We start from the raw sequence: 22,760 nt of genomic DNA on the forward strand, positions 1-22,760 counted from the left end.
TGTAAAAATTGGTGTATACTGTTGCACATGTAGGCATGTACATCTCTGCCGTTAACTGTGAATATCTTTGGAGAACGTTCTTTTTATATTCGTTTTGTATTTTGTTTGTGTATGCTTATAATATTTTTGGAGGACACATGGATGTTCTTGGGCAAGACAAGCTATGCATAATTCCTCCCTTAATAGACTTATTCAGGGGTGTTTCAGAAAGTGTGTGGAATCTTCCAATTCCATTCTTCCATGAACTTTTTTAAAAAATATTTATTTATTTGAATGTCACAGTTACAGAGAAAGAGGGAGAAAGGGGGGGGGGGCTTTTCTATCTGCTGGCTTACTCCCCAGATGACCTCAACAACTAGGACTGGGCCAGGCTCAAGCCAGGTGCCTCATCTGGATAACCCACATGAGCAGGAGGAGCCCAAACACTTGGGCCATCTTCTTGCTGCTTTTCCAGGCCATTATCAGGGAGCTGGATCAGAAATGGAGCAACCAGGACACAAATTGGTGCCCATATGGGATGCCGGTGTGCAGGCAGTGGCTTTACTCTCTACACTGCAACATCAGCCCCCTCCATGAACTTTTTGATGCATACTTGTATATAGCTACTTCATTAAAGGGTGACTCTTTGATTTAGAGAAAAAAAAAAAAAAAAGATGTCAGGCCAAGCATCCTTGCCTAGTGAATAAGACGTCCGCATCCTGGCCGGCGCCGCGGCTCACTAGGCTAATCCTCCGCCTAGTGGCGCCGGCACACCGGGTTCTAGTCCCGGTTGGGGCGCCGGATTCTGTCCCGGTTGCCCCTCTTCCAGGCCAGCTCTCTGCTGTGGCCTGGGAGTGCAGTGGAGGATGGCCCAGGTGCTTGGGCCCTGCACCCCATGGGAGACCAGGAAAAGCACCTGGCTCCTGGCTCCTGCCATCGGATCAGCGCGGTGCGCCGGCCGCAGCGCGCCGGCCGTGGCGGCCATTGGAGGGTGAACCAACGGCAAAGGAAGACCTTTCTCTCTGTCTCTCTCTCTCACTGTCCACTCTGCCTGTCAAAAAAAAAAAAAAAAAAAAAAAAAGAAAGACGTCCGCGTCCAAGTTCCTGGATTCAGTGTGCAGCTCCATTCCTGATTAGCTTCCTGCTAATGTGGACACTGGGAAGTAGCAATGATGGTTCAAGTGATTGGGTTCCTGCCATCCACCCATCCACATGGGAGACCTGGTTTGGGTTCTCAGTCCCGTGCTTTGACCCAGGGTGTTCCCAGCTAGTACAGGCATTTGGCAAATGAGGCAGCAGATAAAAGCTGTCTCTCCCTCTCTCTTCTCAAATAAATAAATAGAAAAATTTGAAAACTGTGATCTGTTAAATAACTAGATATTGTTAAAGAGGTAGTCATTAGGTACAGTGGCAACTTGGAAAAAAATAGAAAGCACTAGATAAGAAATTGAACATCCTGTGTTTTGGTAATAATTTTGCACTGGATAACTGATTGAGTTCTTTGGACTTTTATAAAATAAAAACTAGGACTATTAGAAAATTCCTGAAATGCATTAATTATCCAAACTATAAAATTCACTTTTATTTTTATATTCCCATCTAATTTATTACATCTATGGGACTAAAAGATACTCCTAAAGCTCCTGCCTCCTGGCTTTAGCCTAGCCCAGCTCTACCCGTTGCTGCCATTTGGGGAGTGAGCCAGCAGATGGAAGATTTCTTTCTCTCTTTCTCTTTCTCTTTCTCTCTCTCTTTCTCTCTCTCTCTCTCTCTCTCTCTCTCTCTCTCTCTCTGTCTCTCTAACTGTGCCTTTCAAATAAATAAAAATCTTTTTTTTTTTTGACAGGCAGAGTTAGACAGTGAGAGAGAGAGAGAGAGACAGAGAGAAAGGTCTTCCTTTTCCGTTGGTTCACCCCCCAAATGGCCACTACGGCTGGCGTGCTGTGACTGGCGTGCTGCGCCAATCCGAAGCCAGGAGCCAGGTGCCTCTCCTGGTCTCCCATGCGGGTGCAGGGCCCAAGCACTTGGGCCATCCTCCACTGCCTTCCTGGGCCACAGCAGGGAGCTGGACTGGAAGAGGAGCAACCGGGACAGAATCTGGAGCCCCAACTGGGACTAGAACCCAGGGTGCCAGCACCACAGGTGAAGGGTTAGCCAAGTGAGCCGCAGTGCAATAAATCTTTTTTTAAAAAGTACTTCTCCCTATTCATTTAAAAAGCAGATGAACTGAACTTTTTAAGGATGCAAAATCATTGTAAAGAATCAAGTATTAATTATGTAGCAGCAACAAGAAAAAATGAAGTTGTGCTAAAGGCACTGTATTAGTTTCTTAGGACTTTTATAACAAAATACTGCAAGTTTTTTTGTTAATTTATTTATTTAATTCAAAGACAGAGAAATAGAGAAGAAGAAACAGAGAGAGATCTTCTATCCATTGGTTCACTCCCCAAATAGCCGCAGTGGCCAGGGCTGGTCCAGGCAGAAGCCAGGAGGAGCCAGGAGCTCTGTTGGGTCTCCCACGTGGGTACAGAGACCCATGCACCTGCGCCATCCTTGGCTGCTTTCCCAGACGCATTAGCAAGGAGCTGGATCAGAAGTGGAGCAGATGGGACTTGAACCTGTGCCCATATGGGATACTGGTACTGCAGGCAAAAGCTTAGCCTTCTGTGCCACAGCACTGGCCCTCATCACGGGTTTTGTGTCTGAAAATAGCAGAAATTATTCTTTCACAGTCAGGAGGCCAGAAATCCAGATCAAGGTGTCAGGAGGGCTGTGCTCCTTCCAAAGGCTCTAGGGAAAAATGCTTCCTTGCCTCTTCCAACTTCTGGTGGTTTGGACTTTCCTTGCTGCATAACTGTAACCTCCACATGTCCACATGGCCTTTTCCCTCTCCTTCTGCTTGTCTCTTACAAGGATACTTGTCATTGTACTTAATGCCCACCCAGATAACCCAGGATGATCTCTGCACAAGTTTCTCAATTTAATTACATCTGCAAAAACTGTTATTACAAATAGGATCATATTTACCTTTTCCAGGTAATTTGAATATAGGTATATATTGGAATATAGACATATCTTTTGGGGGATTACCATTTAACTTACTACAAATACCAATTATCATACAATCAAAAAATTTAGATTTTCCATCCAAAAATTAAGTACTTAGTATAAACTTTAGAAGATATATCTATATAGTAAATAATAAAATATTATCAGAAATTAAAATAAATATTTGAAGGAATAGGCTGTGTTTGTGGATTAGAAGATTCAGTGTTTTAAAGATTCCAGTCCTCCACAAACTAATCTACAGATTGAACATAAAATCCAGTAAAAATACTAACTTTATGTGTGCGTGCATGGTCACACTTCTGTGTATATCACTTGATTAGCTGATTCTGATTTAGAAATACTAAAACACCAGGAATAACCATAATAACTTTTGAAACACAATAAGGTAGGGGGGACATGGGGGAAAGAACCACTATATTCCTAAAGTTAAATCTATGAAAAAATGCACTCATTAAATAAAAACTTCAAAAACACAATAAGGATGGGGCAGGCGCTGTGGCGTAGCGGGTTAGCACCCTGGCATGAAGTGCTAGTATCCCCTGTGGGCGCTGGTTCAAGTCCCAGCTGCTCCACTTCCAATCCAGCTCTCTGATATGGCCTAGGAAAGCAGTAGAAGATGGCCTAAGTCCTTGGGCCCCTGCACCCACGTGGGAGACCCAGATGAAGCTCCTGGCTCCTAGCTAAGGATTGGCGCAGCTCTGGCTGTTGTGGCCAACTAGGAAGTGAACTAATGGATGGAAGACCTCTCTCTCTCTCTTTCTCTGCCTCTCCTCTCTGTGTAACTCTGATTTTCAAATAAATAAACAAATCTTTTTTTTAAAAAAAGAAAAACAATAAGGCATGAGAAATAGAGCTACTAGATGCTGACATGTATTACATAAAGCTGTGGTACTTGAAATATTTGTGCAAGGAAAGACATACCAGTGGAATAGAATAGAGCGTAAGAATAGGTACACAGGAGCCAGCACTGAGACACAGCAGGTTAACCCATTGCCTCCAACATCATTGTCCCTTATGAGTGCCAGTTCGAGTCCTAGCTGCACCACTTCCTATCCAGCTCCCTGCTGATGGGAAAAGCAGCAGAAGATTGCCTAAGGGCTTCGGCCTTGTTACCCATGTGGGAGACCTGGATGGAGTTCCAGGTTCCTGGCTTCTGCCTGGCCCAGCCCTAGCCGTGCTGGCCATTTGGAAAATCAACCAGTGGAAGGAAGATCTCTTTGTCTGTATCTCTTTCTGTGTTAACTCTGCCTTTCAAATAAATCATTAAGAAAAAATAGGTAAACACATACATGAGCACTTGATTTATAACAATGGTGACATTGCAGAACAGTAAGAGAAAAATCATGTTCTCAGTAAATGGTGCTGGGACAAATAGATATCCTACTAATCAGCACCTACCTCTCACAATTCCAGGTGAACTATAGAACTGAATTTGAACACAGTAAGAACCTCAGTTCCATCCAAAGATACCAATAAGAAAATATGAAGGGTCTGGTGTTTGATGCAGTTTCAGTGGTTAAGATGTTATGTGGATACCCACATCCCATATCAGAGTGCATTGGTTTGAGCCCTGGCTCTGCTCCTGATTCCAGCTTCCTACCAGGGTACACCCTGAGAGGCAGCAGTTGATGATTTGAATACTTGGGTCCCTGCCACCAACATGTGAGACATGAATTAAGTTCTAAGCTCCTAGCTTCAGCCTGGCTCTGCCATGATGTTGTGGACATTGCAAGAGAGAACCAGTAGATGGGAGATGTCACTCTTTCTATCTCTGTCTACTTGCCTTTAAAATTAATGAAATTATTTTTAAAGGACAGAGGGGTGGGCATCATGGTGCAGCAGGTTAACCCCCGCTGGATGCCCGTATTCCCATATTGGAGTGCCGGTTTGAGTCCCTGCTATTCTGTACTTCCAGCTCAGCTTTTTCTAATGTGCCTGGGAAGGCTGCAGAAGATGGCCCACATACCTGGACCCCTGCCACCTATGTGGGAGACCCAGATGGAGCTTCTGGCTCCTATCTGCAGCCTGACCCAGACCTGGATGTTGCAACCATTTGGGGAGTAAACCAGTAAATCAAAGATTTCTCTCTTTTCTCCCTCAAGCTCTGTCACTCTTACCTTTCAAATAAATAAATATGAAAAGTAAAATAAATTTCTGCAGTAGAGTGGGGAATAAGATTTAACCAGTGAGAAACGAGCAGGTTTTTACCTCTAGGGCATAGGGAAAGGTTACCATAACAGGATGATGTTCAAGTCCTGACTGCTTCACTTCTGATCCAGCTCCCTGCTAATGTGCCTGGGAAAGCAGTGGAGAATGGCCCAAGTACTTGGTCCTCTACACCCATCTGGGAGACTTGGAAGAGGCTCCTGGCTTCAGCCTGGCCCAGCCTTGCCTTTGTGGCCATCTGGCGAGTGAACTGGTGGATGGAAGATCTCTCTTTCTCTATTTAATGCTGACTTTCAAATAATTAAATAAATAAATGTTTAAAAGAAAAGATTTAATTTTGTTTATTTGAAAGGCCAGAGTTACAGAGAGACAGGAAGAGACAGAGATATCATCTGCTGGTTAATTCCCCAAGTAGCTGCAACACTCAGAACTAGGCCAGATGGAAGCCAGGAGCCAGGAACTCCATCTGGGTCTCCCACGTGAGTGTAGGGGCCCAAGTACTGGGGCCATCCTTCACTGCTTTCTCAGGTGCATTGGTAGAGATCTGGACTGGAAACAGAGAGGGAGGACTCAAACTGGTGCTCCAATATGGGATGCTGGTGTCACATGCAGAGGCTTAACCTGCTCTCCACAACACAGGCCACCAGAAGTATATTTTAATCTAGAAACAATAACCTCTAGTAAGTTTATAATTTTTTAAAAGATTTATTTATTTATCTGAAAGAGTTACACAGAGAGAGAAGGCGAGTCAGAGAGAGAGGTCTTCCATCTGCTGATTGACTCCCCAATTGGCTGCAATGGCCAGAGCTGTGCCAATCAGGAGCCAGGAACCTCTTCTGGGTCTCCCACATGGGTGCAGGGGCACAAAGGCTTGGGCCATCTTCCACTGTTTTCTCTGGGCACAGCAGAGAGCTGGATCAGAAGTGAAGCAGCCGGGACTTGAACCGGCGCCCATATGAGATGCCAGCACTGCAGGCGGTGGCTTTACCCACTACGCCACAGCGCCAGCCCCAGGAGAGAGATCTTTCATATGCTGGTTCACTCCCCAAATGGCCACACAGCCAAGATTGGGCCAGGCTGAAGCCACAAGCCAGGAGCTTCTTTCAGTTCTTCCACATGGACTTGGACCATCCTCTGCTAGTTTCCTAGGTGCATTAGCAGGGAGCTGGATCCGAAGTGGAACAGCCAAGACTGGATCCAGTGTCCATATGGGATGTTGGTGCTGTAGTTCATGGCTTTAACCTGCTGAGCCACTGCGCCGGCCCCAACTTTTTTGTTATTAAGCAACTCTTTCTAATCTAATTCTCTGAATTTTCTGTGTTAAGGAATATCATTTTTAAAACTCTGGGGCCAGGTGTTTGTCCAAATGGTTAACACACCTATGGGGCTGGTGTTGTGGAATAGCAGATTAAGCAGCCACCTGCAAAAACAGCATCCCATATCAGCACAGGTTGAGTCCTGGCTGCTTTGCTTCCAATCCAGCTCCCTGATAATGCATCTGGGAAAGCAGTAGAAGAAAGCCCAAGTGCTTGGGCCTCTGCACGCATATGGGAGACCCATGAAGAAGCTCCTGGTTCCTGGCTCTTGGCTTCAGCCTAGCCAGTCCTGGCTGTTGCAGCAATTTAGATAGTGAACCAGCAGATGGAAGACTTTCTCTCTCTCTTTCTCTCTCTGTTAGTCTGTCTTTCAAATAAATAAAATAAATATTTAAACACACAAACACCTGCGTCACTTACCTAGGTGCCTGGGTTTGATTCTCAGCTCTGGCTTTTGATTCCAGCTTCCTGCTAATGCACACTCTGTGAGGCAGTAGTGACAGCCCAAGAGATTGTTTTCCTGCCACCCATGTAGGAGACAAGAATTGAGTTCCTGGGTTTGGCCCCCTGCCTGGGACCGTTGCAAGCATTTGGGAAGTGAAACATCAGGATCTCTAGTTCTCTTTCCCTCCGCCTCTCAAATGAATAATTTATTTTTAAATTTTACTTAACATATTCAAAGCAAATTTAAATTCCTTTTACTTTATATTCTATCATTTGTTTAAAAAAAAAAAGCTAAGATCTCTTAGCTGCTTTTAGGAAGGTGGTAAGTTGTTAAAAAATTAGTAACTGGGATTCACAAGTCTCCAAATATTTGGGTATTTATGCCATAACAACTGCTATCAACAACTTCCTCTTAGAAAATTTTGAAGGGAGCATTTTGGTTTTTGCCATACTTTAGAGAAAAAAATAGTTTTAATTTTTTAAAAGCCTTAAACTATGAAACTATTACTAGTTTATATATATGATTCAGTATATGTATGAAATGTTATCAGAAAAAAATAGTTTGAAAATATTAATTTCCGGGGCCAGTGCTATGACACCAGTGGGTTAAGCCACGTCCTGCTGTGCTGGCATCCCATTTAAGTCCTAGTTGCTCCATTTTTCTGCTATGTGCCTGGAAAGTAGCTGAAGATGGCCCAAGTCCTTGGGCTCCTGCACTTATGTGGGAGACCTGGAATAAGCTCCTGGCTCCTGGCTTTAGCCTGGTCAACCTCCAGTCATTGTGGCCATTTGGGGAATGAACCAGTGGATGGAAGATCTCTCTCCCTCTCTCCTTCTCTATCTCTGTAACTTTACCTTTCAAATAAAAAAATATATCTTTAAAAAATATATTAGTTGCTGAAATCCAAGTTTGATGGACAACAACTCTGAAATTGGGAATACCTGAATCTTTCAATGACTCTATTTTAAATAGCCTTTCTCTTCATGTTACCATAGATGGTTCTATAAATAAAGAGATGAGTGTGATACTAATTTGAAAATGGTAGCAATGCCTATTATTGGCCGTCTTAGAAAAACTGAAGGGAGGAATCAGAAATCTCTCTTCTCATCTCTCTCTCCTCTTGTTTTACACATAGATGAGGACAGAACTCTATTTCCTGTCATCTCAGAAGAATCGCCCCAGCCTTTTTGGAATGCCACTGATTGTGCCATGTACTGTGCATACCCGGAAGAAAGACCTCTATGATGCAGTTTGGATTCAAGTGTCTCGATTAGCCAGCCCACTCCCACCTCAGGAAGCTAGTAACCATGCTCAGGATTGGTGAGTTCAGGGCATCACCTAGACTTGCAGTTCTCAAACTCTCAATGATTTGTGTGAATTCTGTGTGATTACTAGAACTCATTCCACATTAAGTTAATGACTCTGGGAAGAACCATTCAGAAAGCATATAATACAGCCATTTGATTTGATACTGTGCGTATGGAGGGAAAGCTTTCTTTCCTCTCTTAGACATCCTGGTGTCCAATAACCCTTTACTAACCTCTTGCCTAAATCCCTCCTGCCAGTGCTTTAGGTAATATTCTTGTCTTCTGTTATTGTAAAAGTAAAGAGTGAATTCATCAGGAAATTTGTGTCATCTTAATCTCTGAGATTGAGAATGGGAGTAACAGTGTACATGTGAAGGGTACTTCAGAGAGTTCATGGAAAATGGAATTAAAAGACAAATTTATCTGGGGATGGGAAAGTCTTAAAAATGATTGTATATGAGGGCTTTTAAAAAAGTTCATGGGGCCAGCCCTGTGGCATAGTAGGCTATACCTTCGCCTGCAGTGGCAGTTAGTGTCCCAGCTGCCCCTCTTCCAACCCAGCTCTTTGCTATGGCCTGGGAAAACAGTGGAAGATGGCCCAAGTGCTTGGATCCCTGCACCCACGTGAGAGATCCGGAAGAAGCTCCAGCTCCTGGCTTTGGATCGGCCCAGCTCTGGCCGTTGTGACCATTTGGGGAGTGAACCAGCTGATAGAAGACCTTTGTCTCTGTTTCTTCCTCTCTCTGTAACTCTACCTCTCAAATAAATAAAATCTTTTCTTAAAAAAGCTCATGGAAAACACATAGACTTCAGATTTTGTTGCACAAAATAAATTCTTCATTTAATTTTTCCATGATCTGTTTCGTCATACATGAACTCTAAAAACATCTCATGTCATAACAAATGATTCAGTTAAATTATTTCCATACTATGTCATTTAACTAGGTAAAGATAAACGTTTTGTTTTCTTTCCATTCCTCCTAATGGTATTCTATTGAACTTTGAATAATCTTTGGGATTGTGATACCTTATTTGTATCCCAGTTGAATTGGATTTCATTTTCTTGTTTTCATATTGCAAATCAGAGTTCTGCTTCTGTGGCAACTGAGTCAAACAAGTTATCTTTGATATGGGGTCTTTTGATAATTAGGATAGAGCTTAATGTAAATAAATATTGAAGGAAAATGGCAAATAATAGATAAGCAACTATGCCGGCGCCGCGGCTCACTAGGCTAATCCTCCGCCTTGCGGCGCCGGCACACCAGGTTCTAGTCCCAGTCGGGGCGCTGGATTCTGTCCTGGTTGCCCCTCTTCCAGGCCAGCTCTCTGCTGTGGCCAGGGAGTGCAGTGGAGGCCCTGCACCCCATGGGAGACCAGGATAAGTACCTGGCTCCTGCCATCAGATCAGCGCGATGCGCCGGCCATGGCAGCCATTGGAGGGTGAACCAACAGCAAAGGAAGACCTTTCTCTCTGTCTCTCTCTCACTCTCCACTCTGCCTGTCAAAATAAATAAATAAATAAATAAAAATTTTAAAAAAATAGATAAGCAACTTAACTGATGAGTGTTATATTTAGCAGAAATGACAGTCAAGTGAGATTAAATTTGAAGTAAAAATCTAAAGAGGACTTTCCTGGGCTTACCAATGAATTGAATATGAAGTATGAGGGAGAGGGAGAATAGAGTCTATAGCCATTGTTTGTGACTGTTGCTGCCAATTAATACAAAGAAGAAAACAAGGAGGAGGTAGTTCTGGCAGGAAGAGACCATCCAAGTTAAATTCAAGATATTGAATGATATTCAAGATATGATTTTTTGGGTTTTTTTTTGGCTTTTTTTTTTAAAGATTTATTTATTTATTTGAAAGTCAGAGTTACACATAAAGAGGAGGAGAGAGAAACAGAGAGAGAGAGAGAGAGAGAGGTCTTCCATCCGCTGGTTGACTCCCCACTTGGCTGCAATGGCCAGAGCTGTGCCGATCTGAAGCTAGGAGCCAGGAGCTTCTTCCAGGTCTCCCACGTGGGTGCAGGGGCCCAAGAACTTGGGCCATCTCTACTGCTTTCCCAGGCCATAGCAGAGAGTTGGATCGGAAGTGGAGCAGCTAGGACTTGAACTGGCGCTGATAGGGGATGCTGACGCTGCAGGCGGTGGCTTTACTTACTATACCACAGCACCAGCCCCCAAGATATGTGTTTTTATATTAAGGTTTTTCTGGTCTTTTTAAAATTTTTATTTATTTTTTAAAAGATTTTTATTTATTTATTTGACAGGTGGAGTTACAGACAGTGAGAGAGAGACAGAGAGAAAGGTCTTCCTTCTGTTGGTTCACTCCCCAAATGGCTGCAATGGCTGGAGTTACGCTGATCCAAAGCCAGGAACCAGGTGCTTCCTCCTGGTTTCCCATGCTGGTGCAGGGGCCCAAGCACTTGGGCCATCCTCCACTGCCTTTCCAGGCCACAGCAGAGAGCTGGACTGGAAGAGGAGCAACTGGGACTAGAACCCAGCGCCCGTATGGGATGCCAGCACCGCAGGTGGAGGACTAACCTAGTGCGCCACGGCACCAGCCCCCTTAATTTTTTATTTTAATTTTTAATTAGTTTTTAACATATTCAATGTAGTTTGTAGATAAATTCTAAGAATAAAATGATATTTCCTTTCCTTCTCCCTCACTCCCCCTTTTCCAGTTCTTTTGAACGTCCTTTCTTTTTTTCTTTTTTTTTTATATTATTTTATTTTTTTATTTTTTATTTTTTGACAGGCAGAGTGGACAGTGAGAGAGAGAGAAACAGAGAGAAAGATCTTCCTTTGCCGTTGGTTCACCCTCCAATGGCCGCCGCGGCCGGTGCGCTGCGGCCGGCGCACCGTGCTGATCCGATGGCAGGAGCCAGGTGCTTTTTCCTGGTCTCCCATGGGGTGCAGGACCCAAGCACCTGGGCCATTCTCCACTGCACTCCCTGGCCACAGCAGAGAGCTGGCCTGGAAGAGGGGCAACCGGGACAGAATCCGGCGCCCCAACCGGGACTAGAACCCGGTGTGCCGGCGCCGCTAGGTGGAGGATTAGCCTAGTGAGCTGCGGCGCCGGCCTGAACGTCCTTTCTTAGAGCTATAAGTGTAGATGTCATCAACAAATAATTGGTATTTAAAACCTTAACACTGGGGCTGGTGGTGTGGCGTAATGGATAAACCAGCTACTTAAGCTGCCAGCATCCCATATGGGCACCCTTTCAAGTCCCGACTGTTCCCCTTCAAATCTAGCTCCCTGCCAGTGGCCTAGGAAGAGCAGTGGAAGATGGACCAAGTATTTGGGCCCCTGCCATACACATGGGAGACCTGAAATGTGGCCATCTGGAAAGTGAACCAGCACATGGAATATCTGTCTCTTCCTCTTACTCTGTAACTCTGACTTTCAAATAATAAAATAAGTAAATCTTAAGAGGAAAAAAAAAAACCTTAACACCAGATAATAAAATCAGATAGAAAATATGCCAAGAGGAACTGGCGCCATGGCAAAGTGGGTTAAAGCCCAGGCCTGCAGCACCGGCATCCCATATTAGCGCCCATTCTAGTCCTAGCTGCTCTACTTCCAATCCAGCTCCCTGCTGACAGGTCTAGGAAAGTACCAGAGAATGGCTTGGGAACCAAATGAGAGAAGCTTCTGGCTCCTAACTTCGGATCAGCTCAGCTCCAGCTATTGTGGCCATTTGGGGAGTGAACCAGTGGATGGAAGAACTCTCTGTAACTCTGCCTTTCAAATAAGTAAAATAAATCTAATAAATAAGTAATCTCAAAATATTTTTTTAAAAAGAAAATATTCCAAGATTCTTCTTTTAAGATTTATTTTTTTATTTTTTTAATTTTTATTTATTTATTTTTTTGACAGGCAGAGTTAGACAGTGAGAGAGAGACAGAGAGAAAGGTCTTCCTTCCATTGGTTTACACCCGAAATGGCCGCCACGGCCAGCGCCACGCCAATCTGAAGCCAGGAGCCGGGTGCTTCCTCTTGGTCTCCCATGCAGATGTAGGGCCCAAGCACTTGGGCCATCCTCCAATGCCTTCCTGGGCCACAGCAGAGAGCTGGACTGGAAGAGGAGCAACCGGGACAGAATCCAGCACCCTCTCCGGGACTAGAACCTGGGGTACCGGTGCCACAGGTGGAGGATTAGCCTAAGTGAGGCACAGTGCTGGCCAAGATTTATTTCTTTTATTATTTGAAAGAGTTACAAAGAGGGAGAAGGATGTCTTCTGTCCACTGGTTCTGTCTCCAGATGACAACAGTGGTCCTGTTTGGGCCATACATAAGCCAGGAGCCAGGTGCTTCATCCAGGTCTCCCATGGGATCATAGGGACCAAAGTACTTGGGCCTTCTGCCGCTGCTTTCCCAGGCACATTATCAGGAAGATGGAATAAAAGTGGAGCAGCCAGAACATGAACCAGCCCTGACATAAGATGCCAACATCACAGGTAGCCCCTTAGCCACTGTGCTACAACTCTGACCCCAAGATGCTAAGATGTTAATTCCTGATGCATTCCAGCATTTGGAATTAAAAAGAGCAAGTGGAGCAGGTATTGTGGTGAGCAGGTTAAGCCACCATTTGTAAAACCTGCATCTCATCTGAAAACTGATTGACGTCTTGGCCACTCTGCTTCCAGTCCATCTACCTGCTAATGTGCCTAGCAAGGCAGCAGAGAAGGGCCCAGTTGCTTAGGTCCCTGCCACCTATGTGGGAGACCAGGATGGATTTTGCCTTCTGGCTTCAACCTGTCCCAGCCCCTGACCATCGCAACCATTTGGGAAGTAAACCAGCAGATTTCTGTCTTTCTCTGTCACTCTGCCTTTCAAATAAATGTGTCCCTTTTTTTGCTTAAAATTTATTTATTTATGTGAAAGGCAGAGTGACAGAGAGGAGAGACTGAGAGCTTCTATACGCTGGTTTACTCCCAAAGTGGCCACAGTAACCAGGGCTGGACTGCAGCCGAAGCCAAGAGTCAGGAGCTTCTTCACGGGTCTCCCATATTGGTTCAGGATCCCAAGGACTTGAACCATCTCCTACTGCTTTTCCAGGTGCATTAGCAGGGCACTGGATCAGAAATGGAGTAGCCAGTACTCAAACCTGTGCCCATATGCGATGCTGGTGCTACAGGCCGTGGCTTAACCCACTGCACCACAGTGCCAGCTCCCATCAAGTAAATAAATCTTTTAAAAATCAAGAAAAAAAAAAAAAAAGAGTGGAAATTGCCCTCTGGATTTGATAAGGTGGTGGTTTTTGGTGACCTTTCTGAAAGCTGTTTTAGTGACATGGTATAGATGAAGGCATGGGTATTGGGTTGGGTTAAATAAAGATTGTCCAGCCTGCATTGGAAGTACATGATGAGATATTCGTGGGTGAAATGATAAATTGCATCTGATTCCCATCAAAAGAATCTAATGTGTCAGAGCAGCAAGCCAAATGTCCTTCAACAAATAAATGGACAAAATGTGGCATATACATGTAATGGGATATTATTTAACTATAAAAATGAAGGAATGTAATTCTGATACACATTACAACATAAATGAACTTTAAAAATACTATGCTCTAGGCCCAGTGCCGTGGATCACTAGGCTAATCCTCCGCCTTGTGGCACCGGCACACCGGGTTCTAGTCCCGGTCTGGGCGCCAGATTCTGTCCCGGTTGCCCCTCTTCCAGGCCAGCTCTCTGCTGTGGCCCGGGAAGGCATTGGAGGATGGCCCAAGTGCTTGGGCCCTGCACCCCATGGGAGACCAGGATAAACACCTGGCTCCTGGCTTCGGATCAGCACGGTGCGCCGGTCACAGCGCACTGCCAGCAGCGGCCGTTGGAGGGTGAACCAACAGTAAATGAAGACCTTTCTCTCTGTCTTTCTCTCTCTCATTGTCTGCTCTGCCTGTCAAAAAAAAAATTAAAAAAAAAAAAAACAAAAAAAAAAAACACTATGCTCTGGGCCAGCGTTGTGGTGTAGCAGTTTAAGTCACCACCCTCAAGGCCAGTTCTAGTCCCAGCTATTCCACTTCCAGGCCAGTTCCTTGCTAAAGTACCTGGGAAGGCAGTGGAAAACTTCCTGAGTGCTTGGTCCCCTGCCACCCACGTGATAGACCTGGATGGAGTTCCTGGCTCTTGGCTTTGTCCTAACCCAGCCATGGCTCTTATTGCTATTTGGGTAGTGAATCAGGGGATGGAAGATTTCTTCTGTCTCTGTCCCTCCCTCCCTGTAACTCTACCTTTCAAATACATAAAATCAATCCTTTCAAATTTTTAATTAAAAGTACTATGCTAAGTGAAATAAGCCAGACACAAATGATAAATATTGTATGATTTCATTTATAAGGTATCTAGAATAGGCAAATTCATAAGGGCAGAAAATAGATTAGAGATCAGGGTCTGGGTGTAAGGGAGGGAGTTTACAGCTGCTTAATGGGTAAAAGCTTCTGTTTGGGAAGGTGAACAACTTTCAGATGTAGGTGGTGGTGGTGATGGTTTTTGAAACACTGTGGAGCCAGCGTTGAGCCCCAGCCATTGTAGCCATTTCAGGAATGAACCAATAGATAGGAGGCCTCTCTCTCTCTCTCTCTCTCTCTCTCTCTCTCTCTCTCTCTCTGCAACTGACTTTGAAATAAATAAATACATTTTTTAAAAAAAAGTTTCTCTGAGCTTGGCTGGCGCCGCGGCTCACTTGGCTACTCCTCCGCCTGTGGTGCCAGCACCCTGGATTCTAGTCCCAGTTGGGGCTCCGGATTCTGTCCCGGTTGCTCCTCTTCCAGTCCAGCTCTCTGCTGTGGCCCAGGAAGGCATTGGAGGATGGCCCAAGTGCTTGGGCCCTGCATCTGCATGGGAGACCAAGGAGGAAGCACCTGGCTCCTGGCTCCTGGCTTTGGATCGGCGCAGCACCTTAGTGGCCATTTGGGGGTGAACCAACAGAAGGAAGACCTTTCTCTCTGTCTCTCTCTCTCTTACTATCTAACTCTTCCTGTCAAAAAAAAAAAAAAAAAAAAAAAAAGGTTTCTCTGAGCTTAATAAGTCATTTCTGTCTTTGAGTAGATAAGGCAGGGAAAAGGTGCGTACCTAGCATGTGTTATTATATCAGGAGTCTGATTAAAGGAAGCACCTAAATATTCAACTTTCTGTGATGTGTCAATGTTCTTGGCATGAAACTGTCTAATTATTTCAATTTAATGTGAATTAAGTCCTCTGATAAAATTATGGCTGGAAGATAATTGTCGTTTGGCTTCATGATTAGCTTATCTTTGAACATGTTCGTGAACCACATGGACTCTTTTTGAGACATCTGGCCATCCAGTTATAGCTTGGGAGTCCAGAATGGAGCTGGCTCAAGGCTGCAGGTGGGGGATTAGGATAATACTGTGCTGTGAGCGTTTGCATACTGCTATGGCAGCTGCCCTTTCCTAGGATTCTTCAAAGGAAGATGAAAGTGAGTTGAACCCCACACCAGAAAGGCTTCTGACACTTTTTGGTTTGTGTTCTGCTCTGTTTCAGTGATGACAGCATGGGCTATCAATACCCGTTCACTCTACGAGTTGTACAGAAAGATGGAAACTCCTGTGCTTGGTGCCCATGGTACAGGTAAAGTGAGCTTTTGCAAAAGAAACATTTTGGTAGAATTGCAGAGCCACGCAGAGTTAGATATTACACAGTTTTTCAAAGATATTCCTAGTTATGAGAAGTAATAGCAAATAATGAGACTCTTGTGAGGTTGATTGCTGAGTTTTACTTTTGAGACTTAGCCAGTTGTATGAACTCCACAGTTCATACCAACTTCATAGTTTATTTTCAATCTTTATTATTCTGGATCTTCTGCTCCTTAAATATAAATCAGTTTGGCAGTTCTGAGTCTGGTAGAACATAGTCTATTTACTAGGCCTTAATAGAAGTCTAGTTTTGGTTTTTAAAAGAGTTGCACAGATCCATCAGTCATTGCTGTTAAAGCAAGGAAGGCACCTGGCAAGACTGAAGTGAACCTTTAGAGAACTGTAATAGATTAGCAAACTGAGTGTCAAACAGGCATTGGAATCATGACTTTGTCACGCCCTCCCCTTGTAATGCCATAAATTTTTATATACATATACAATGATGATTCAGAAAGTTTGTGGGGAACCTGGCCTTGGGCTCAGTACACAAGATGCTCAGATCTCATGCCAAAGTGCCTGGTTTTGAGTCTCGTCTCTACTCCTGATTCCAGTTCCCTTACTGGTGTGCACGCTGGGAGACAGCGGGCAATGGCTCAAGTGTCTGGGTTCCTACCACCCACATGGGAGACCCAGCTTGAGTTCCAGGCTCCTGGCTTCAGTCTGGCCCATTCCTGGCTGTTGCAGTCACTGAGGGAGAGAGCCAAAGGATGAAATGTCTCTGTCTCTCTGCCTTTCAAATAAATTAAAAAACAATTTTTCCCTGTGGAAAGCTTAATAAAAAGGTAAGTTTATTATGGTGCAAAAATTTTTGAAATTCATTTTTTTTTCATAATATGCGTTTTCCACAAACTTTTTGAAGGCCTGTCGTATTTTCATGTGCCACTGTACAAACCAGGAGATAGGCCTTGTTGTCCCAGGTAAATTGTCTTCCCTTAGAGCATGAAATAACTGAATTTAGGAATTTCATAAGAGCTACTTTGTCTCACACAGCCAGTTCCATCATTTATTTGCCATTAAATTCACATCATCCTGTGCATTAACAAAGGTTTATCAAGTGCTTTGTGAAGCCAAATACTTAATAAGTGATAAGCATGCTATTATTAATAAATATGCTTTACATTTATCAGAATCTCAATTTAGAAGCCCAAGAAGAAAGTAGAAAAGTTGGAAAGGAGAGTATTTCTGATTACAAAAATTTAAATTCCTTTATGATTATTTCTTCTATGGATCTTTCCCCTGCTTTTAGATTTTGCAGAGGCTGTAAAATTGATTGTGGGGAAGATAGAGCTTTCATTGGAAATGCCTATATTGCCGTGGATTGGGATCCCACAGCCCTTCACCTTCGCTATCAAACCTCACAGGAAAGAGTAAGTAGCCAGGGTCACCCTCAAGTGGTAGATTCGTGGGGCTGGCATTGTGGCAAAGCAGGTAATGTTGCCACATCCCATATGGCCGCTGGTTCATATCCTAGTTGCTCGACTTCCACCCAGCTCCCTGCTAATGGCCTGGGAAAGCAGTGGAAGAGGGCCCAAGTGCTTAGGCCCCTTTACCCACATGGCAGACCCAGGTGAAACTATAGGTTCCTGGCTTCCACCTGGCTCAGTCCCAGCCATTGCAGGCATCTGGGGAGTGAACTAGCAATGGAAGATCTCTCTGTCTGTCTGTAACTCTGAATTTCAAATAAATAAATAAGTGGTTTTTTTAAATTTTTTTAATTTTATTTTTTTTGACAGGCAGAGTGGACAGTGAGACAGAGAGGAAGGTCTTCCTTTGCCATTGGATCACCTTCCAATGGCCACCGCAGCTGGCGCACCGCGCTGATCCGAAGCCAGGAGCCAGGTGCTTATCCTGGTCTCCCATGGGGTGCAGGGCCCAAGCACTTGGGCCATCCTCCACTGCACTCCCTGGCCATAGCAGAGAGCTGGCCTGGAAGAGGGGCAACCGGGACAGAATCCGGCGCCCCGACCGGGACTAGAACCCGGTGTGCCGGCGCCGCTAGGTGGAGGATTAGCCTAGTGAGCCGCGGCGCCGGCCTAAATAAGTCTTTAAAAAAATGCTGGCTTCATATGGGAAATTTTCCCCAGTTTAATTATACTGTTTTAGACATCTTAAGTGTAACCAGAAAAACATTTAGTGGCATTCTCTATGACACTTGATTTATTGACATGATTGCTTAGGTTTTACTATCTTATGTCTTCTAGACTGGAGCATTACATTTAAAAAAAATTACTAATATTGGGGGCAGGCATTGTGGCACAGAGGTTTGGGCCACTGCTTGTGACACCTCCATCTTATATCAGAGTAATTGTTTGAGTCTCAGCTCCTCTACTTCTAATCCAGCTTCCTGCTAATTTGTGTGAGAAGGCAGTAGATGGCAGCCTATGTGCTTGGGTTCTTGCATCTCACATGGGAGACCTGGATGGAGCTCCTGGCTCCTGGCTTTAGCTTTGCTCAACTACAACTATAATGGGCATTTGAGGGGTGAACCAGCAATAGGAGATCGATTGATCTCTCTCTCTCTGCCTTTCAAAGAAATAAATCTCTAAAAATATGTAGAAATAAATTAAAAATACTAATATTAAGTAAATATTGAAATAAACCTGATTGTAGTCAAGAAATTATATTCTCTGGCCATGATCTACCAATAAACTTCCCTCTGCACACTTTTAAGTGTTATCAAAGCTGGCATGTTTATTAAATACAGTTAACCCACATGCATCCTCGGGCTGTAGCTGCTACCTATAGTGGACATAGCAATCAGAAAAATTACAGAAAGAATTAAAACACTTCAAGACTGGATATTTAAGCGTCCATTTTTTATGGGTGTTGTTTATACTTGGTTCCTTTCCTGATACCTTCTGGCCACAGCAGTTTTTAAATTTTGAAGATATAACTTCAGAAATACTAAATCCCTACCTAAAAATGTTTTCCTTGGGTAGTTCTTAATCAACTAAGTACTGTGTGCAGGGTGCTGACAGTAACACTCTGTTGGAAAAGTCAAACCAGCAGCATCAGAGGAGTACCTAAGTCGCGTGAAGAATTGTAATGATTTTTGCATTTATGTGGCTCTTGATTGTTGGAAATTTCCTTATTTCTTCAGCATTCCTTGTAGATAAGTTAGTAATGGTAATTGACTTTTGTTTTTACGCTATTTATGAGTAGGAAAACTACCAGTTCTAGATTTTACTCCCTGTTTGGTTCCCTAAATGTTCACACACCCTGAGGCTCCTTAGCCCTTTCTAGCTAAGGATGAGTATAACTTATACTTTTTTGCCAAATGAAAGATCTTTGAGCTGAACCTAAAGAAAGCTGAAAAGAAGTTGATGTTGTAATCATGCTCACTGTAGCAAAGTAATACGGTAAGGTCAGCTGTGCTTCCTTTGAAGGGGAAGTCTGAACAAAGATACCCACATCTTTGCCAGCAAAAAATCTGACAGGACATTATTATATACTTTTTAAGATTTGTTTATTTATTTGAGAGGCAGAGTTACAGACAGAGAAAGATCTCCATCCACTGGTTCACTCCCCTGTTGGCCACAACAGCCAGAGCTGGGCCAATCCAGAGCCAAGAGCTTCATCTGGGTCTCCCACATGGGTTCAGGGGCCCAAGCACTAGGACCATCTTCCGCTGCTTCTCCAGACCATAAGCAGAGAGCTGGATCAGAAGAGGGATAGTCAGGACAGGAACTGGTGCTCATTTGGGATGCCAGTGCCTCAGGCAAAGGCTTAGCCTTGTATGCTCCAGGACATTTATTCAGATAAAGATGAAAAATTATTTGACTATGTAAATCTCTTTCTCTTTTTAACAAGCCTAATGTGTAGTTTCAAAATTCAGAAAACATTCTAGTTCTAGGAAGAGGAGCCCTTGTGGTGTGTTAAGTCTTGCGCCACTTCCAGTTATACTGGTGCACTGAGGGTGCCATGCCTTACTGGGGAGTGAGGACGCATGACTAATCCGGGCTCGTCCTATGTGCAGTTTCTACGTGTGCTTGGGGAGTCACGTAGACAAAGGAGGTACCCCGCATCAAAACTGCCATGATTATAAAAATATTAGAAACAACCTGTGCTTGTCACATTTTATAAAGGAGTGGTTAAATAAAGCGTGGTATGCTTATTGGATGAAATATTATGCAGTCACTGAAAATCAGTTTTTATCAGTTTTTACTGATATTAATTGTAAGATACTAAAAAAATTTTTTTAAGATTATTTTACTTAGGGCCAGCAACATGGCATAAGTGGGTAAAGCCACTGCCTGCAATGCGGGCATCCCACATGGGTGCTGGTTTGTGTCCTGGCTACTCCACTTCCAATCCAGCTCACTGCTAATGGCCTGGGAAAAGCAATGGAAGATGGTCCAAGTGCTCGGGCTCCTGCTACCCATGTGAGAGACCTGGAAGAATCTCCTGGCTCCTGGCTTCAACCTGGCTTAACCCTGGCCATTGCAATCATCTGGAGAATGAACCAACAGATGGAAAATATTCTCTCTCCCTCTCCCCCTCCCCTCCCCCTCCCTCTCCCCCTCCCCCTCCCCTCCCTCCATCCCTCCCTCTCTCTTTCTCTGTATCTCTGATTTTCAAATAAATAAATCTTTTTTAAAAAATTTTATTTGAAAGGTAGAGTGAAATAACAAGAGAAGAGAAGAGAGGTCTTCCATCCACTGGTTTGTTCTCCAAATGGTCTCAATGGCCAGGACTCAGCCAGGTTGAAGCCAGGAACCTGTACTCCATCCAGGTCTCCCTTTATCTACAGCCTTTATCTACAGCCTTCCCACTCAACATAAACAGGGAACTGGATAGGAAGCAGAGCAACTTAGACTCAAACCATCACTCATGTGGGGTGATAGCATCACAAGTGGTAGCTTAACCTGCTGCACCACAATGCCAGCCCCTTTACTCTCATTCTTTGTATACCCCCCCTCCCCATTTGGACCTCACATTCCTCAACAGCAAGTGAAGCTAGATAACATCTTAGGTTTCTCTTTCTCTATTAAAAATAGTCTTACAATGTATGAAAGCTGTTAATTCATCCCCTATGTTTTGTGTTAAGGATGAACTTTAAAGCCATTTGGAAGAAAAATGAAATGCTGTCTATAAATAATTTAGAGCAATGGGAAAGGATCAAAGCATGGGTCCCACAAAGTAAAGCAAGTCTTTATTGTTTAGGGAAATTTTACCGGTAAATATAAATTATTGTCAGTCCACAAGTTTTTTTTTTTTTTTTCACTGTGCCTTCCTCCTGTCTCCATCTAGCTGTATAGCCTGTGTTCCACAGAAATTATAGTCAATAAAAATCAACATTCTTGACTAGCTTACCCTAATTTGTGGTTGGCCATAAAGCATACCTAGCAGAGATAATAGAGGTAATATTTAACTGGCTGTGAGAAAAGCAACACCACTGAGCTTGGCACACCTTTTTTCCTACTCACTCGTTCCATCAGCCCTGGTAGAGCATGCTTCCTTTTTGATGCATGTCCATTTTTCCCTTGAGTAACCAGCTCAAAAGATCGTGACAGTTAATAGTACCTTGTTACTACAGAACTTGGGCTCACCAAAAATGTCATTGACCCAAGGTCAGGCAAGGTTTCCTTTTCTAAAAACCAAATTTTCCTGTAAGTTCCCCATTTTAAATTATTTCTTTAGACTGGATGGTGATGCAATGGTAAAACCTTAATTGCGTGACCTGTCCCAACCTTGATAGTTTATTGGGTCTTGTGACAGCTTCGTGACTCAGCTTTCTTCTGCAGAGAGAAAGGTCTCACCCGAAAACTTTTTCTAAACTGGGTGCCTGGAGCTGTGCCAATTTGTAACCTAAGTATCCCGGGATTCCCATCATGGATTTTGTAAGAGAAACTGCCTGAGGCAAAGAATGCAGTTCACCCCTGAAGGGGAAGAGCGTCATGTGAGGTGATGAACGGATGTCTGACCTCTGTCAGAGAGAGTCAGTCACTGTTGGTCTTGTAGCCCTGGCTCTGCCATAGGACAGAAAGAGCCCCTGAAGTCTCCTGTAGCATTCTTCCACCTTCCCAAACACAGTGTCCCAGCGTCATGCTTCCTCATTGCTTGTCAAGTGGCAGCCAGGAATGGGGAAAGGAAAAACTCATCTTTTTCTGTTGCATTCTGGATCCTTTCTTCTCCTAGTCCGCCCTGTTCCTCACCACTCTGTATCACTGCCCTGCTTGGTTCTGTTTCCTTTCTGATCCTGACTTCCTCCTTGCTCTGCAGACGAGGGTGCTAGCTAACAAGACTGCAGTGGTTAGGAACGCTCGCTCTTTTCAGCCTGCTCTTTCGTTGCCTCCTCAGGTACAAGGGCAGATGATGACCCGCATGTTGAAGTGCAAATGAGTTGCCTCCCATAGGGACTGTTGCCTTCTCCTAGTGAACATCTCTGCACACTTTCTTACCTCATTCAGATCCGGCGCTGGTGCTGCAGGCTCTTTGTCCCAGCTTCTGTGTAGCCTGCAGCTTACCAGCAATGCCCTGTCTTCTGAAAAATCAATGGCTTCCTCTCAGCACCACTGGCTTGAGGACCAGTTCTCCTGTAAACCACTTGAGGGTTCCACAGTTGGGAAATAAACAGGCAGTTCCTTAGTTGTTTGTTTTGTCATCTTGAAACATTCAGGAATTTTCCTAGAATAGTTACCATCGTGTAATAGAAGTATTATCCAGTGTTACTGATGTGGTCTTTGTGAACAATTGTGTGGCTGCTGTGTTTACTCTAAAACTCCAGGTTTGAGTTTCTTTTTCCTCATGCAGAGTAGGGCAGGAGTGAGCGAGCGAGAGGATGGCGCCCAGCCAGGCTCTCCACAGCTTACGTT

The 22,760-nt window shown here is 44.1% G+C and overlaps 1 protein-coding gene across 6 annotated transcripts in view; it reads left to right on the forward strand.

Moving 5' to 3' along the window:
• The window catches only part of USP32 (ubiquitin specific peptidase 32), a 214,867-nt gene that overhangs the window by 184,842 nt on the left and 7,265 nt on the right, over positions 1-22,760 (forward strand). For all 6 annotated transcript variants that reach the window (XM_051824715.2, XM_070061011.1, XM_070061012.1 and 3 more), the window contains 3 exons: positions 8,111-8,295; positions 15,794-15,880; positions 17,192-17,312. In XM_051824715.2, the coding sequence (XP_051680675.1) occupies positions 8,111-8,295; positions 15,794-15,880; positions 17,192-17,312 (393 nt within the window). The remainder of the gene's footprint in view (positions 1-8,110; positions 8,296-15,793; positions 15,881-17,191; positions 17,313-22,760) is intronic.

The sequence above is a fragment of the Oryctolagus cuniculus genome, chromosome 17 (assembly GCF_964237555.1).
Source record: "Oryctolagus cuniculus chromosome 17, mOryCun1.1, whole genome shotgun sequence".
Taxonomy (NCBI): Eukaryota; Metazoa; Chordata; class Mammalia; order Lagomorpha; family Leporidae; genus Oryctolagus; species Oryctolagus cuniculus.